The sequence below is a fragment of the Dendrobates tinctorius genome, unplaced genomic scaffold (assembly GCF_039654945.1).
Source record: "Dendrobates tinctorius isolate UK_male_01 unplaced genomic scaffold, ASM3965494v1 ptg000199l, whole genome shotgun sequence".
Taxonomy (NCBI): domain Eukaryota; kingdom Metazoa; phylum Chordata; class Amphibia; order Anura; family Dendrobatidae; genus Dendrobates; species Dendrobates tinctorius.
In genome coordinates, this window is record NW_027361866.1 from 10,133,235 (window position 1) to 10,148,661 (window position 15,427).

General features: G+C 41.6%; 1 protein-coding gene across 1 annotated transcript in view; it reads right to left on the reverse strand.

The window, feature by feature from the left end:
- Positions 1–15,427, reverse strand: part of MREG (melanoregulin) — a 213,802-nt gene that overhangs the window by 184,981 nt on the left and 13,394 nt on the right. Inside the window, exon 2 of the mRNA XM_073553231.1 lies at positions 14,889–14,963. Coding sequence (XP_073409332.1) covers positions 14,889–14,963 — 75 coding nt within the window. The remainder of the gene's footprint in view (positions 1–14,888; positions 14,964–15,427) is intronic.

Consider the following 15,427-nt stretch of genomic DNA (forward strand, 5'->3'; position numbering starts at 1 on the left):
ACAGCCCATTACTCGCATTTCCCATAGACTTACAATGGACTCGGTCCTCGTTACGAGTACCCGAGTATTAAGAGCTACTCGTAATGAGTACAGCGAGTCCGAGTAATTCACTACTCGCTCATCCCTAATCAGCTCCCATAGCAGTTTCCCAGCTGTGATGTTTTAGGATGGGCTGCGTACAGATGTCAGGTGCGAGCAGCATCCTTCAGGTGTCGTGAACATGTATTCCTCTGTTCACTGAACCTGACAGGACAAGCGGATGAGTGGAGCAATGACTAAAAGAGAAGATAGCTTTTCTTTGCCTGATTGAGAACATTCTGAAAGGTTTATTGGGCGACAGGAGGATGGAGCTACTGTACAATACAAACTGTATTCGGCTGTTCCTGGGCATTTCTATTCAGTAAGTGACAGAATCCTCTCAGAATCGTGCGTAACAATGTATGTTGCACTCTATATCCTGTCACCTGTATGTTACACTGTATATGCTGTCACATGTGTGTACAATATTTATCAGACTACAAGACACACTTTTTTCCCTCCAAATTTGGGAGGAAAATGGGGGTGTGTCTTATAGTTCAGATGTAGCTTACCTGGAGATGGGGCGGTGAAGTGGGGTCATAGGAGGCAGGGTTGACACTGCAGGAAGCTGTTGGTGGAAGGAGTGGGGAGATGCTGCAGGCCCTGGGCTGGGAGGAGGGGGTGTCCCTGCAGTCGAGGCAGGAGACACTGATCTCCCAGGAGTGAATTTCAGGAAAATGTAGATCAGGAAGATTTAGATCTCAGCTGAACGATGAGCAGAGATCTCAATCTGACTATTTGCCACCATTTTCCTGAGTCCCATTACCGGGAGATCAATGTGCAGAGCAGGGACTCCGTTCCTGGCTCGCACTACCAACATGTTCTTGAAGCCAACCACCGGGATATAAATGCTCCAGCCTCGCACCACAGAGACACCTCCTAACCCAAGCCCAGAGCCAGCAGCATGTGCTTTACAGTCGACGCTCTGCTATAACGGGGATAACGGCTTACAGGTATTTGAATAAGGCGGTAAGGTGGGCACTTAGAATCAATTCCTCCTGTGGGCCCAAGACACCCCAGTGCAACCCTGATTGTGAAGAAGCTGAACTCTTGTGGGTTGGAATTATAAAACTAGGTAAAGACTGTGGGTCAATTCATTACTTCATTTGCACTTTCTTTCTGTATCATTTGTGGTGTTTTTCCTTGTTTTTTGTATTTTTTTTCTTTAATCCATAGATTAAACCTATCATTAGCTGGGGGGTCAGATGCATAATCATAAGACGTGGGCTGCCCAGGCTGCTACAATACTGATTAGAGGTTTTAACTACCCAGATATTAATTTGGGTTATGGTGCTTCAATTGCTCAGGGATGAAAATTCCTGAGCTTGATGTAGGATATTTTTTGGGACAGTTTGTGGAAGACCTGACATGAAGCAATGCTCTTTTAGAGTATATCTTGTCATTTCTGACAGTGCAGAGCTTATTAGAAATGTCACTGTTTGCAGAAACTTTGGTACCAATGACCACAATATATTTTCAGTTTGGATACGATTAAATTAATATAATCACCGCGCTGTCAGTTCTAAAGGTGCTGCCAAAATACTTACTCAGCTACTGTCGCAGCTGCTTTTTGTTCTGACCAAGCGTCAGGTATGCCAGATCACCAGTGAGTCCGGATTGTGAGGTTTTCCACCCTTCTGTTGCAAGCGCTTGGAGACAAAGAGACTCAACACACAAGCCGTGGTCAAATCACTTTATCTGACGTAATGAAATACAAGGAATGTTTTATACCATTTACAACAATATGTGACTCTATGGAGCTCATTTGGCCCCCACCATCACCTCAGGGTCGTACCTTGTTTTCAATGTACCCTGAGAAAATACGATCGGGATACTGTTGTGAGTTCATTTTCCCCTTCACCATTGAGGTCTGATGAACTCCCTCTTCTGGTGAAGGAAGGTAGTGAGGCTGATTACCAAGCATCTGGGCAGGATGATGATGACTGGGTGACGGGAATTGCTGACTGGATATAAGGCAGCCGACGCCCCTCTGCCTTGCTGGTGATCTCTCTGAGGGATTCTAGGAGACCAGTCTGATTCCTGCTCCTCAAAAGCTAAGTTTTCTGCTCTGTTTTTTGCATTTGTGTTTTGGTTTTGTTTTTCCTTGTTTTTCTGGATTTCTGCCATTCCCTGCTGGGGTGTGCTGAATTCCTTTTTGCTCTGTCTTCAGAAAATACCTGAGTACTGATATAGTCTTTTTGAAGCCTAGCGTCTTCAGGGCTCTTTTCCCTATCAGCTGTTGGCTCTTGTTTTGATAGGGTTTTGGCGGATTACAGACAGCAGCTTTTCTATCCTGTCCTGTGTAGTTAGCTTGGGCCCCACCGTTTGCTCAGCCTATCTTTCTATCTGTGTGAGTGTTTTTTCATCTTGCTTCACCGTCATTATATGTTGGGGGTGGCCTATTGCTTTGGGGTCTGCTCTGGGGCAGTTTAGATTTCCCTTTCTGTCTTTAGGCTATGTAGTTCTCCGGCTGTGATCGAGGGGTCTAGGGCACCGTAGGAACCCCCCACGGCTACTGCTAGTTGTTGTTTATAGGTTCAGGGGTCTGTAATCTGATAGCTGCCAACTTCTCTGGTTTTCTGGACTTAGCTAGTATTTCTGTTTTTGCCTCCTACGGTGAGTCATTCATAACAGGATACTTTGTAACTACAGGACAGCTGGTTCCAATAGAGCTGTATATAGAACTAGATAAAAAGGATTTTTTTACAAAAAGGTTTTTTTATTTTTTTACTTATAAATTATCAGGTATAAAATACTAGATTGTACAAATAGTTGTACTTACAGGCTTGGACATTCCAGATGGAGGTAAATGCTTTATTGCTCGAATTATATAGCCTATGATATGCTGGCTTTTTTCAAGATGAGTTCACTGTTGAAATACAGGGATATTAGTATTAATGGTACCGCACTAGTGGTTCAGGGAGTAGTATCAATATACTTACTCCTATATGTATAGGGAGCGGTGCTTGATAAAATGAAAGAGAGTGGATTTGATGCAGCTGATTGCTGGACGAAATGGAAAAAATATGCATATGGTGAAACCAATCAGATATTAAAAAGTAAAATGTGTGGGTCAGTGTACTCACTTAACAATTTATTTCAGATGTATATTGATGCATGCTGCTAAAGGTATAGAGCCCAATGTGGACTTCTAGCCCGTTGATGCAAGTCACTACAAGAAGTGTATTATTGTTATAAAAATGCAGTTTAGATAAAGATCACAGCATGCGTTAATAAATGCAGCCCGTGTGATCAATTAGATCTCTGGTAATCACTTTTTAAGTCGCTGGTGGTATAGTGAAGACCGAGAAAAAAATGAAGCTCCTGAGATTAATAGGCCACCGTGGGTGGTCTAGTTTATGCTGGCGCCTGGCAGCAAGGAGGCGCAGGGATTGCTGGAACGTTCTGCTGTACTGTTGGTGGTATAGCGTACAGCTGTGATGAGGAGGGAGCAGGTAGCGAATAGCACCCCCTCCTGCTGGGGGTGCTTGCTCAATGAGCAGCAAGGGACGCCGGATCCTCGCGCACCCCGGCCGGCGGCTACGCTGAGGTATCGGCAGGAATAAGAGGGGCAGAGCTGACAGTGAAGTCACTGGGGAGCTCGGACGGATGCACAGGAGGGACACACTTCCTACGCGTTTCGAGGGCAGACAGCCTTCTTCGTCAGGGATGTGTCTAATCCTGCTGATTGCTCTGCTTATATAGTCCAGCTAACCGCCCGCAATCCTGCCTGCTCAATTGATACAGCTGTACACAATTAGAATTACCTAAAAGGGTTCACAATAGTGGTTGGAGTGGATCATCGTCTTAGAAGATTCACATGCATACTGCATTTTATCATTATGTGTGAATGGTTCTTACTGTATCCATAGACAGATTGTACAAAGAGGGGGGTTGGAAAGGGGAAATTGTCTCTGGAATTCATTCACTTGCTTGTGAAAACTTAAAGCCAGCCTATAATGGCTGCTGAGCAGATTTTGTAGTATATATACGGGATTGTTAATTTGATGTACAATTGGATTGAAAGGATTAAACCTAAAATAAAATAAAATCATGTACTACTTTATTATTAATATTATAATTTAAAATTGTTTACAAACTTAAGCTTAGAGGGAAAGGAAAATTAGGGTACAGGAGAACGGATGATGAAGGAATTACACAATTGGGAAGGGGGGAAGGGAAAAAAAAGGGGGGGGACATGTGGGTTGTGTATTAAATAGATCATGTCTTTAGTTTTGTCAGGTAGGCACAGAACTTGACCCCCTTATCACCTGCAGCTACTCACCAGCTCTAGCACCAAATCTCATATATAGAAGCGCCAGTGTTAGGCTGGTTTCACATTAGCGCTTTTTAAGCGCACGCACGGCCGGGGGTAGCTCCGCCCCCGAGCCGGCTCTCTGCCCGGCGTGCCCGCCCCTTGCTTGTAGCGCCGCCTCCTAGCGGACAGCGGCACCTGCGATCGGCGCACCCTATCTTTAGCATAGGGTGCGCAGATCGTGCGCAGGCCGTGCGCTAGTTGCGCTTTGACCTGCGCTGCGCACTTTTGACGGTGCGCCGTTCGATTTTGGCGCACACGGCGCACCGTCAAAAGTGCGCAGCGCAGGTCAAAGCACAACTAGCGCACAGCCTGCGCACGATCTGCGCACCCTATGCTAAAGATAGGGTGCGCCGATCGCAGGCGCCGCTGTCCGCTAGGAGGCGGCGCTACAAGCAAGGGGCGGGCACGCCGGGCAGAGAGCCGGCTCGGGGGCGGAGCTACCCCCGGCCGTGCGTGCGCTTAAAAAGCGCTAATGTGAAACCAGCCTTAAGGGTATGTGCAGACGCTGTGGAATCTGCTGCGGATCCGCAGCGGTTTTGGCTCTGTGGGTCCGCAGCAGATTTTGCTGCGTTGTACAGTACCTTTATTTTCTATGTAAAAAAAAAACGCTGTGCACATGCTGCGGATTTTTCAGCGCGGTTTTGCTGCGGTTTTCAATCTGCAGCATGTCAATTCTTTTGTGCAGAAACGCTGCAGTTTCACACCTCATCCATTATGAGGTGTGAAACCGCAGGGCAAAACCGCAGGCAAAACCGCAGATAAACCGCTGGACTTTAGTCCTGCGGATTTATCTGCGGTTTTCACTTCAAAATCCGCAGATCCAAAAAACTCCGTGTGCACATACCCTTATATATTTATACTTGCATATTTTCAGTTTGCTTACAAACACATACTCAGGTGGGGAGGGCAAAGCAATTTGAAAATTTTTTTTTCCTAGGATGCACTTCAACTATTCAAGACATTGACTAAGAGCAGCTAGATACAGAAAATGATAGTAACACAAATAATGTTGATGATGCAGCATTTTAAAGGGAATCTGTCAGCAGGATATAACCTCCAAATCTATTTATATATACATGTAGCGCTTTAAAAGACAAGTACAGCAATAAATTTACATTTCCAGTCGTTCCTTGGTAAATAAGAAATCAATATTTGAATTAATATGCAAATGAGGCTGAAGAGCTACTGTAGATCTGAAGCCTCTGTCACTCGAACTATAATCCCCTCCCAGAACAGCCTCCTGGTTAACATGACTGCCTCTATCCTGTGTGTCTTCATGCAAAGGCACTGTCAGTTAGCAGGAGGAGGCAACACTGGGTGGGGAGTAGAGCTTTCATGACAAAGGCTTCAAATCTAGCATTTCAGCATTATTTGCAGATTAATAAAAAATACTGATTTACTGTTAATGTAGGAAAAGACTGGCCATGTAAAAGTATTGCTGGACCTGTCTCTAAAAGAGCTACATGTGCAAATAAAAATTAAGGGCTGAAATCCTCTGGAGCCGACAGATGTCTATCTTGGTCAGACTGCACTGTTGCAGGATATCCCAGGGCTAGTGGCTCCTTCCCTATCCCTAAATCTAGGGGTGCCCTAGCTATCGCTGCTCCCTGGATTACTTTGGATGGTGAAGATGCCAGGGCCACATGCCTTGCTGAGCTCCTTAAACGACCCTTATATGTCCTCTCCCCCACCGAGGTAAGTAAGGAGTTGTAGTTTATAAGAATACATAAACCAGACTAACAAGGGAAGACATACAGGGATAAATGAAAATATCAATCATGCAAATATGCACTCACAAACAATCGCGTGGAACACCAAGATGTAAGCAAAGGAAGAACCAAATAGGAGAGGATGAGGATATGCACACAGACAAATCACCAGGCAACAGTTTTCTGAACGACACTCAAAAAGTCTCCTCAAACAACCAACTCCTCCAACTTCAGAAATAGACAGTATGAAATTAACAATGGCAATCCCTGATTGCCAGGGGCGAGTATATATAGCAGAGAGGAGTGGCCAAAACTGAACAGCTGAGACAATCAAGGCAGGAAAGCTCCTGGGGAGCTCTCAACTGAATAGATTAACCCCTGCACTGTTTAATATGATGGTGAAGTGTTTCTTATCAGTGCAAGAGTATGTGAAATCAGACACCATAGTCTTCTAGCTCCTCTCTGTCACAGTAAACTTTTAGGTAACAAGCATAGATTACAAAAATTAGACTGTGTGGAGGATGTATAGTAGAGGCATCATACTGTATAGGGACCAGGGACACTGTGGGTGCATTATACTATGTGCGCTGGGCACTGCGAGGGGCCATGAAAAACATTACATGTTGGGTGGGAACACTAATCGGCTCGATTATAAGCAATTTTTCTGTATGGGTACATAGTAAGGACCTGACAAGGTTACAATTCTGACTTAGCAAGAAATAAAAATTGTACCAGCATGCTAAGCACACCTCTGTGTATGCTACTTTTTCTTATCATTCAAAGTTAGGAGGTAAGTTTTTATTGACTGCTACTGTGCATGTTTCTAGCAACTGCTACAGTGTCAAGTGACCAGCACAAAGCTAATGTGCCATGTATGAAAAGAGCTCTAGTTTTTTTGTGGGCAATTATAGAGCAGTAATCGTACCATATATTGCAAGAAAAAAATATCTGAGACGTTTGACCTCCCAGGCACAGTTCAGAGAGGTGACTGTTTTCCTTAAGAAGGGTCCACAAGTACTCAACATCAACACAGTTTAGGTCAGGTAAGGAAGGGGCCATATCATTCTTTCATCTCTAAGGCTATGTGCCCACAATCCAGAAGTATCAGCGCTTTGGTGCAGCGCATGCTCGCTGCGTCCAAAGCGCTGACTTCATTGAACGCAGGTAAATCTGCATATTTTCACTGAACCGTGTGGATTTACAGCATTCAATACCTTCCATTGATTAATTTTCTGTTGCGAAGACTAACGTCTCCACATGAGAAATTAACATGCTGCTGTCTTGAAAGGTGCACTGCATGTCAGTGTCCGCCGGTGATCCGCATGGGCACATGCACACATAGTGGACATGGGATTTCTAGAAATCAGCAGAAAAAAGGCAACACCGCTTACCTGCCCAGGTCTTTGAACAAATGCACTACAGGATGCAGCCAGCCAGCGTTGGACTGGAACACCTTGGGCCCACCAGAGAAAATCATTCTTGGGGCCCACTATGTAGCTGCATAGAGTTAAATACCAGACCACCAATTATGCGGTAAAACACGCTAATATCCGGGTATAATATAAGGTTGTACATGTCTTAATTATGTAGCAGGAGTTGGGGTAGCCCCCTCATAGAATATAAAGCAGCCCCCTCACATAGTATAATGCAGCCATCTCATAGAATATAATGCAGCCATCTCATAGAATATAATACTGCCCCCCTCATAGGGTATAATACTGCCCCCCTCATAGGGAATAATGCACCCCCTCATAGGGTATAATACTGCCCCCCTCATAGGGTATAATACTGCCCCCCTCATAGGGAATAATGCACCCCCTCATAGGGTATAATACTGCCCCCCTCATAGGGAATAATGCACCCCCTCATAGGGTATAATACTGCCCCCTCATAGGGTATAATACTGCCCCCCTCATAGGGAATAATGCTATATAGATATAGAGTTAGATAGATATAGAGTTAGATAGATATAGAGTTAGATAGATATAGAGTTAGATAGATATAGATAGAAAGATAGATGTAGAAATAGATAGATATAGAGATAGAAAGTAGATAATGGATAGAAAGTAGATAATGGATAGAAAGTAGATAATGGATAGAAAGTAGATAATGGATAGAGATAGATAGAGATAGATAGAGATAGATAGAGATAGATAGATAGAGATAGATAGATAGAGACAGATAGATAGAGATAGAGATAGATAGAGATGGATAGAGATAGAGATAAAGATAGATATAGAAAGAAATATAGATAGATAGATCGATAGGTAGATAGATATAGAGATAGATAGAAAATAGATAATGGATAGATAGATATAGAGATAGATAGCTATAGATAGAAAGATATAGAGATAGATATATAGATAGAGATACATAATAGATAGAGATAGATAATAGATAGAGATATACAGATAGAATAATAATAATAATAATAATAATAATAATATAGACATATATAGATAGATATAGAGATAAATATATATAGATAGATGGCTATAAATAAAAATAGATATAGAGATATATATAGAGAGATAGATAGATATAGAGATAGATAGATATAGAGATAGATATAGAGATAATAGCTAGATATAGAGATATGTATAGAGATAGATAGATATAGAGTTAGAAAGATAGACAGATATAGAGAGAGATATAGAGATAGATAGAGATAGCTAGATAGATAGATGGATAGATAGATATAGATAATAGAGATAATAGATAGATATAGAGATAGATATAGAGATAGATGGATAGATCAATAGATAGATAGATAAAGAGAGAGATAGAGATAGATAGATAATGAGATATAGAGATAGATACAGAGATATAGTGTTAGATAGAAAGATAGATATAGAGATAGATAGATATAGAGATAGATGGATATAGAGATAGATAGATAGATATAGAGATAGATAGATATAGAGATAATATATAGATAGATTAGATATAGAGATAATATAGAGAGAGATATAGAGAGAGAGATATAGAGAGAGATATAGAGATAGATATAGAGATAGATAGATATAGATATAAAGATAGATATAGATAGATATAGATAGAGAGAGCGGTAGATAGAGAGAGAGATAGATACAGAGATCGATAAATAGATAGAGAGATAGATATAGATAATAGATAGAGATAGATAAAGATAGATAATATAGAGATAACAGATAGATATAGAGATAGAGTAAGATAGAAAGATATAGAGATAGCTAGATAGACATAATATAGATATAGATAGATATAGAGATAGATAGCAAGATAGATATAGAGATAGATGTAGAGATAGAAAGATAGATATAGAGATAGAGCGATAGAGATAGATAATAGATAGAGATAAATAGATAGATAGAGAAAGATAGATAGATATAGAGATAGATATAGAGATAGAAAGATAGATAGATATACAGAGAGATAGATATAGAGATAGAGATAAATAGATAGATAGATATAGAGAGATATAGAGAGAAATAGATATAGATATAGAGATAATAGATATATATAGAGATAGATATAGATATAGAGCGAGATAGATACAGAGAAAAGATATAGAGATAAATAGATAGAGAAAGATAGATATATAGATATAGAAAGATATAGAGATAGAGCGATAGATAGATATATATAGAGATAGATAGATATATAGATAGATAGCTATAGAGAGATATAGAGATAGAGCGATAGATAGCGAGAGATATAGATATAGAGATAGATACAGAGAAAAGATATAGAGATAGATAATGGATAGATAAATAGATAGATAGGTATAGAGATAGATAGATATAGATATTAGATAGAGATATATAGATAAAGATAGATAGATATAGATGGTAGCTAGATAGATAATAAATATAGAGATAATAGATATAGAGACAGAGTAAGATAGGTAGATATAGAGATAGATAGATATAGAGATAGATGTAGAGATAGAAAGATAGATATAAAGATAGAGCGATAGATAGATAGAGATAGAGATAGATAGATATAGATAATAGATAGAGATAGAAAGATAGATAGATATAAGAGAGATAGAGAGATATATATATATATAGAGAGAGAGAGATAGATAGAGACAGATAGAGAGAGTGAGAGAGATATAAAAAAAACAAAAGAAAACAATACTCACCTCTCCTCCTCGCTCCCACGCTGATCCCGGCTTCAATGTCAGGAGCTGCCCCCTCTGCCAGACACACAGCGGGTGCGCGATGTAGTGACGTCATCGCGCACTGGCTGTGAGTCAGGAGCAGAGAGGACTGAGGGCGGCGCCGGCCCTGATGCAGAGCGGCTTACTGGGCTGGGGGCGGGGCCTCTGGGGGTGGAGACCTGAAATGATATTCACTGCTTCGCAGTGAATATTCATTTCTCTTTAGCAGTGGGGACAGGGGCTCCTGCCTCCTGACACCCGCTGCTGCTCCGCTGGTAGGGGCCCCCATAGCAGCTGCATGGTGTGCGACACACCACTGGCTGGGGGCCCCTGGAGCAGCGGGGGCCCTAGGCAACTGCTGGCCCTGTATGCCAGCAGGTGCCAGGGCCCACCAGATGCCAGGGCCCACCGGAGAATCCTCCGGTTCTCCGGTGGGCCAGTCCGACGCTGCAGCCAGCCCATATAGCAAGATGGTAATACAGGTGCAAAATGCTAAATAGATAGCCACTCACCACCTACCCATTCATGGGGGGTGACTGCTTAGTATACATTTGCACAATAAAAGCCTGTATAGGACACTGTTCACATAAAGAAATGCATAGTGTCTGGTTCTCAGCCTATTAGTCATGCCCCTACTATTCGACTTGGCGTGCTGGCCAGAATCCCAGTGTGAACACGCCGGTATACAAGACCAAACGTGCTGGACTGCACCCTGAAAAATATAGTGCACAAAATATATAAAAATAGTGAGGTATTCGTCGATATTTTGGCCAAACTACGCAAGCTCGCAACCCGCGTCAAGGGTCTCCACACTTGCGAGTCCTATCACTAAACTAATAGCAAAGCCACAAAAGAGGACTAAAATCCTCCAAAAATTAAAAAAAAACAGCAGAAAAAAGGCAGCACCGCTTACTTGCCCAGGACTTTGAATAAATGCACTACAGGATGCAGCCAGCCCATATAGCAAGATGTTGGCAACATCTAGAAATCCTATCCACTATGCTGTAACATCTTGCCACTACGAGATTGATGCTGCATAAATATTAAGTGTGAAACCCAACGCAATTCCTGATTGTGGGAAAGTACCCTCAGATTTTTACTGGCAGCCAAGGAGTGGAGATTTCACTGCATGCAATGGAGCAATGCCTTGCAGAAAAATTATGGTTTTCTTGAAAGATGAAGACATTTTCTTGTACATTTGCTTGAAGATGTTTTCTAAAAACAGGCAGTAGATTTGGGAGTTGATTTTGACTCCATTTTCAACCCGACAAGGTTCAAATAGTTCATCATTATTAATTCCAACCCATAGCAGTATCCCATCTCCACGTTGTTGGTGTCTGACTCATTCTGTAACAGGGTAATCATCTTTAGAGCTACCAAGTGACCACAAACAGGCTTTGCATTAGCTACTCTATTGTCCAAATCTCAGCAGTTGCCCTGGCTTTTACCCTTTAACCCTTATTCAGGAAATTGGACTTAACAGGGAACCCTAAGCTGAGGCCACAGTGTTAGCTGCTGTTAGGTGGTATGAGCTGACAAGAAGAATGGTCTGGTTGCCAGGTCAGAACAGGAACAAAATCATGGAGAATAGTAAAAAAAGCAAACCTTGATCAAAATCTGGAATGTCTACAGGGAATTAAAGCAGGATAGTAAGCTGTTCACTGGAGCTAGTCAAATTATAACAGGAAGCTTTCAGGAGCTTAAATAGCTTTCAGCCCCACCCAGCCCAAACAAGAGAAAGCAAACACTGCTAAAAGTTAACTTTTGATCTTGCAGCATGGATGGAACTACAAGTCCCAGAAGACACAGATGTATGATGGTCGCCTGCAACAAGAGTGTGGCACAGCGTGGTGCCAGATGCAGAGACAAGAAGTGCAGGCACCAATTTAGATTTCACAGTACCCCACTCTTTTACAAAGGGCCTCCGGACACTTAGGACCAGGTTAATCAGGAAAAACATTTATTGGATTTTTTATCAGATAGTCGACATCCCCGATCTTTCTACTGGACCATTACCATATCAATGAATGAGATATTGTAGAAATCCTCTCACAACCTGAGACGAAGATCTTTTGTACTTCGCACTCGAGACTGCCTGTGACCAGGGGGGGAGAAAGAGGATTACTGATAGGGTGAACAGGCAAATGGTATATCTTGAGCAGGGATTTAAGTTGGGCATACGAAATGTAAAGGGGAGTTTTAAACGGAAGGTTAGAGCATTAATGATCTCAATTTCATATGGCCCAATAAGTTAGGGCCTTAGCTTACCGGAGGGAACCTTAAGTGTACTATTTCTGGTGGACAACCACACCTGGTCCCAAACTCTAAAACAAGGTCCATCAGAGCATCCTCTGTTTGCAGAAGAAGCCTGTCTATTCTTTGCCTTCTTTGACTTTTCGATGAACTCAGACCAAATTAATCTTTGTGTATGGATTTTCTGACCTCAGGTTTGTCCAGCCAGCCAGGAATATTAAAGGAACCAAAGTGAGGGTGATAGCCAAAATTGCAGTAGAGCGGGAAGGTCTTAATAGATTCTTGATACTGATTGTTTATAATGAATTGGCTAAAGGCAAATTTTCCAACCAGTCAGACTGATGGTCAAAGATTTAACACCAAAGAAACTACTTGAGTGTCTTATTAGCATGTTCAGTCTGACCTGACGTACTCGAATGTCCTGGGCCATTTTTTGATCGCTGGTGTCCTGCTGGCCAGCGCGCATCACTGTGTTTGACACCTACGAGCGACCTCGTTAGCGACTCAGAAATCATGGACGCAGGCGGGAGTCATCAGAATCGCTGCTGTGTGACAAGGTCCCAACGACCGCCGAGGTCATTATACGGATTGCTGGATTGTTGCTGTGTCGTTGGGTAAATCTGCCTGTTTGACAGCTTACTAGCGACCATGTAGCGATGCACCAGTGCTCCTTACCAGGTTGTATCGTTGTCAGGATCGCTGGTGCGTCGCTTATTGTAACGGTACCCTTAGTCTCTGGGTGGTATGCTGATGAAAAGAACAATTGTATTTTGTTCTTTGTAACAGAATGCCCACCAGAATTTGGAAACAAACTGAGATCCTCAATCGGAAACATTTTCCGGAATCCCATGTAGAAGTACAATGTGTTAAATAAACAACTTACACAAGATTTGTAAGTTAGACTACCCAGGCAAAGAAAAAAAAACTATTGTTTGCAAAATGTGTCCACAGCTATCCAAATAACAGCCTTCCTTTCTGGGGGAGGGAGATCAGTAATATAATACATGGAGAGATGGATGCAAGGGCTTTTTGGGATTTTTAAAGTCTGGGGGAGTCCAATAGGACTGGAATGGAACGTTTTTGCTCAGTCACAAATTTTAGAAACAAGCACATATCCCTTAAGGTCTCAAACTACATTTGGCCACCAACCATACCTAGTCACAAGTCAAATCGTATTATTAATCCATGGGGGCCTCCAAGAATTGAGTCATGGAATTCCTGTAGAATTCATGGATAGAACTGAGGAAGAACAAACAATTTTTAGTTGGGAATATTACCAGGTGTTAACTCTTGAGATATATGAATCTCCTCTATGAGATATAGGTAAACAGAAGACACCATTATACAATTGGCAAGAATAGTAACTGATTCAGAATCCTCAGACTGAGATGGAGAGAAAATACTAGAGAGTGTATACTTTTAGTACCAGGCCTAAATATCCCAACACAATCAAATCTTGAAAAGATCACAGCCCTAGGGTTGAGTCTTTCAGCTGATTCAAAGTCAGATCTTTGTGGTTGGTGATAACCTTGGCTAGATATTTGGCAACTTTGATGATGTGGTGCCATTTTTCAAAAACCCATTGTATTGCTAACAATTCACAATTAACAATATCAGAATGCTTCTCTACAAGTGAAATTTTTTTGTGAAAAGAAGGCACATGAACAAAGTTGAGTGAGAGAAGGGGTAACTTGTAAAAGCACCACTCCCACTGCAAGCTCAGAGACATCAACCTCCATAAACCATGATGTCATCCAGACAGACAAACACACATTCATTACCAAAATTTTTGAATATATAAGTTAGTAGCTCTCACTAAGGTGACGACTCCCATCGTTCCCAGAAGGGAGTCGGCTCTTTGTCTTGGATCGGTCTGGAACGACCCATCATTAGAACCTTGTATTCAGAACACATCCCTCACTGAAGGCTTTATATCTACAAAAGAGAAGGATTGCACATCTGTGCAGTGATGCCCAGTGTGAGCTCAACCGGTCTGTATTCACGCTGTCCAATGCTCCACTGATGAGGGCAGTGCAGGACTCACCGCTCAAGATAATAAGACAGAGACCCAAATTCATGACTCTCTCCCTGGATCCAAGATGTTTGGGAACTATGTATTAACCTTCATATTCAGTAGGTATAATCTGCAGGTTTGTAGCATTAACGAATTGTCAGGCCAGTTAATTGAAAGTGCAGTTCCCTGGAGAAAACAAAGTTTGTCAACCTGGGAGCTGCCGGCTAATAAAAAGGCCAGGTTGTGCTTACAGTACATCATATGTCAGTAAGGAATTAAATATAGAGTCTTCAAAGATTAAATATATTGAAAATGCAGGATAGTGTTATTCCTCATGTACACATGATAAACTTTATAGAAATTTAAACTCACCATTTGGGGCATTAACACATAGGGCTTTATTGATAATTTGCTTGGGCACCAGGAGTGCTTCATTAAGATTGAATCCTAGAAAAAAAAACAAAATTAATATTTATTGACTACTCATAAATCATAGATTATCATTTTGCATTCATATATTAACTGCTACTTCACAAAAATTAAGGACCATACAGATTTTAGAAAATTTGGTGCTAAAGTACTTTTTTATGTTTATACTGTATTAGTACAAGAAAAAAGCTATGCAGGCCATATGTAACGGAGCCATACTACCCCTTACTATGAGACTTTTTACATTGTTTTTCTGCCATATTGCATTTGGCATGTTGCTCAGTGGTTAGATTTTATACTGTAATAATACTATAATATTAGCCATTATCATTAGATGACACCAACACGAGGGAGGCCAGAAAAAGATTTGTGCAAGTACATCTTTACTAATATTGATGAGCGGTCCTTAAAGGGGATTCAAGCTTTAAGTCTGTAGTTCCTTTATGTGAATGCAGGATTTGAATCTTCATACTGTGTGCACT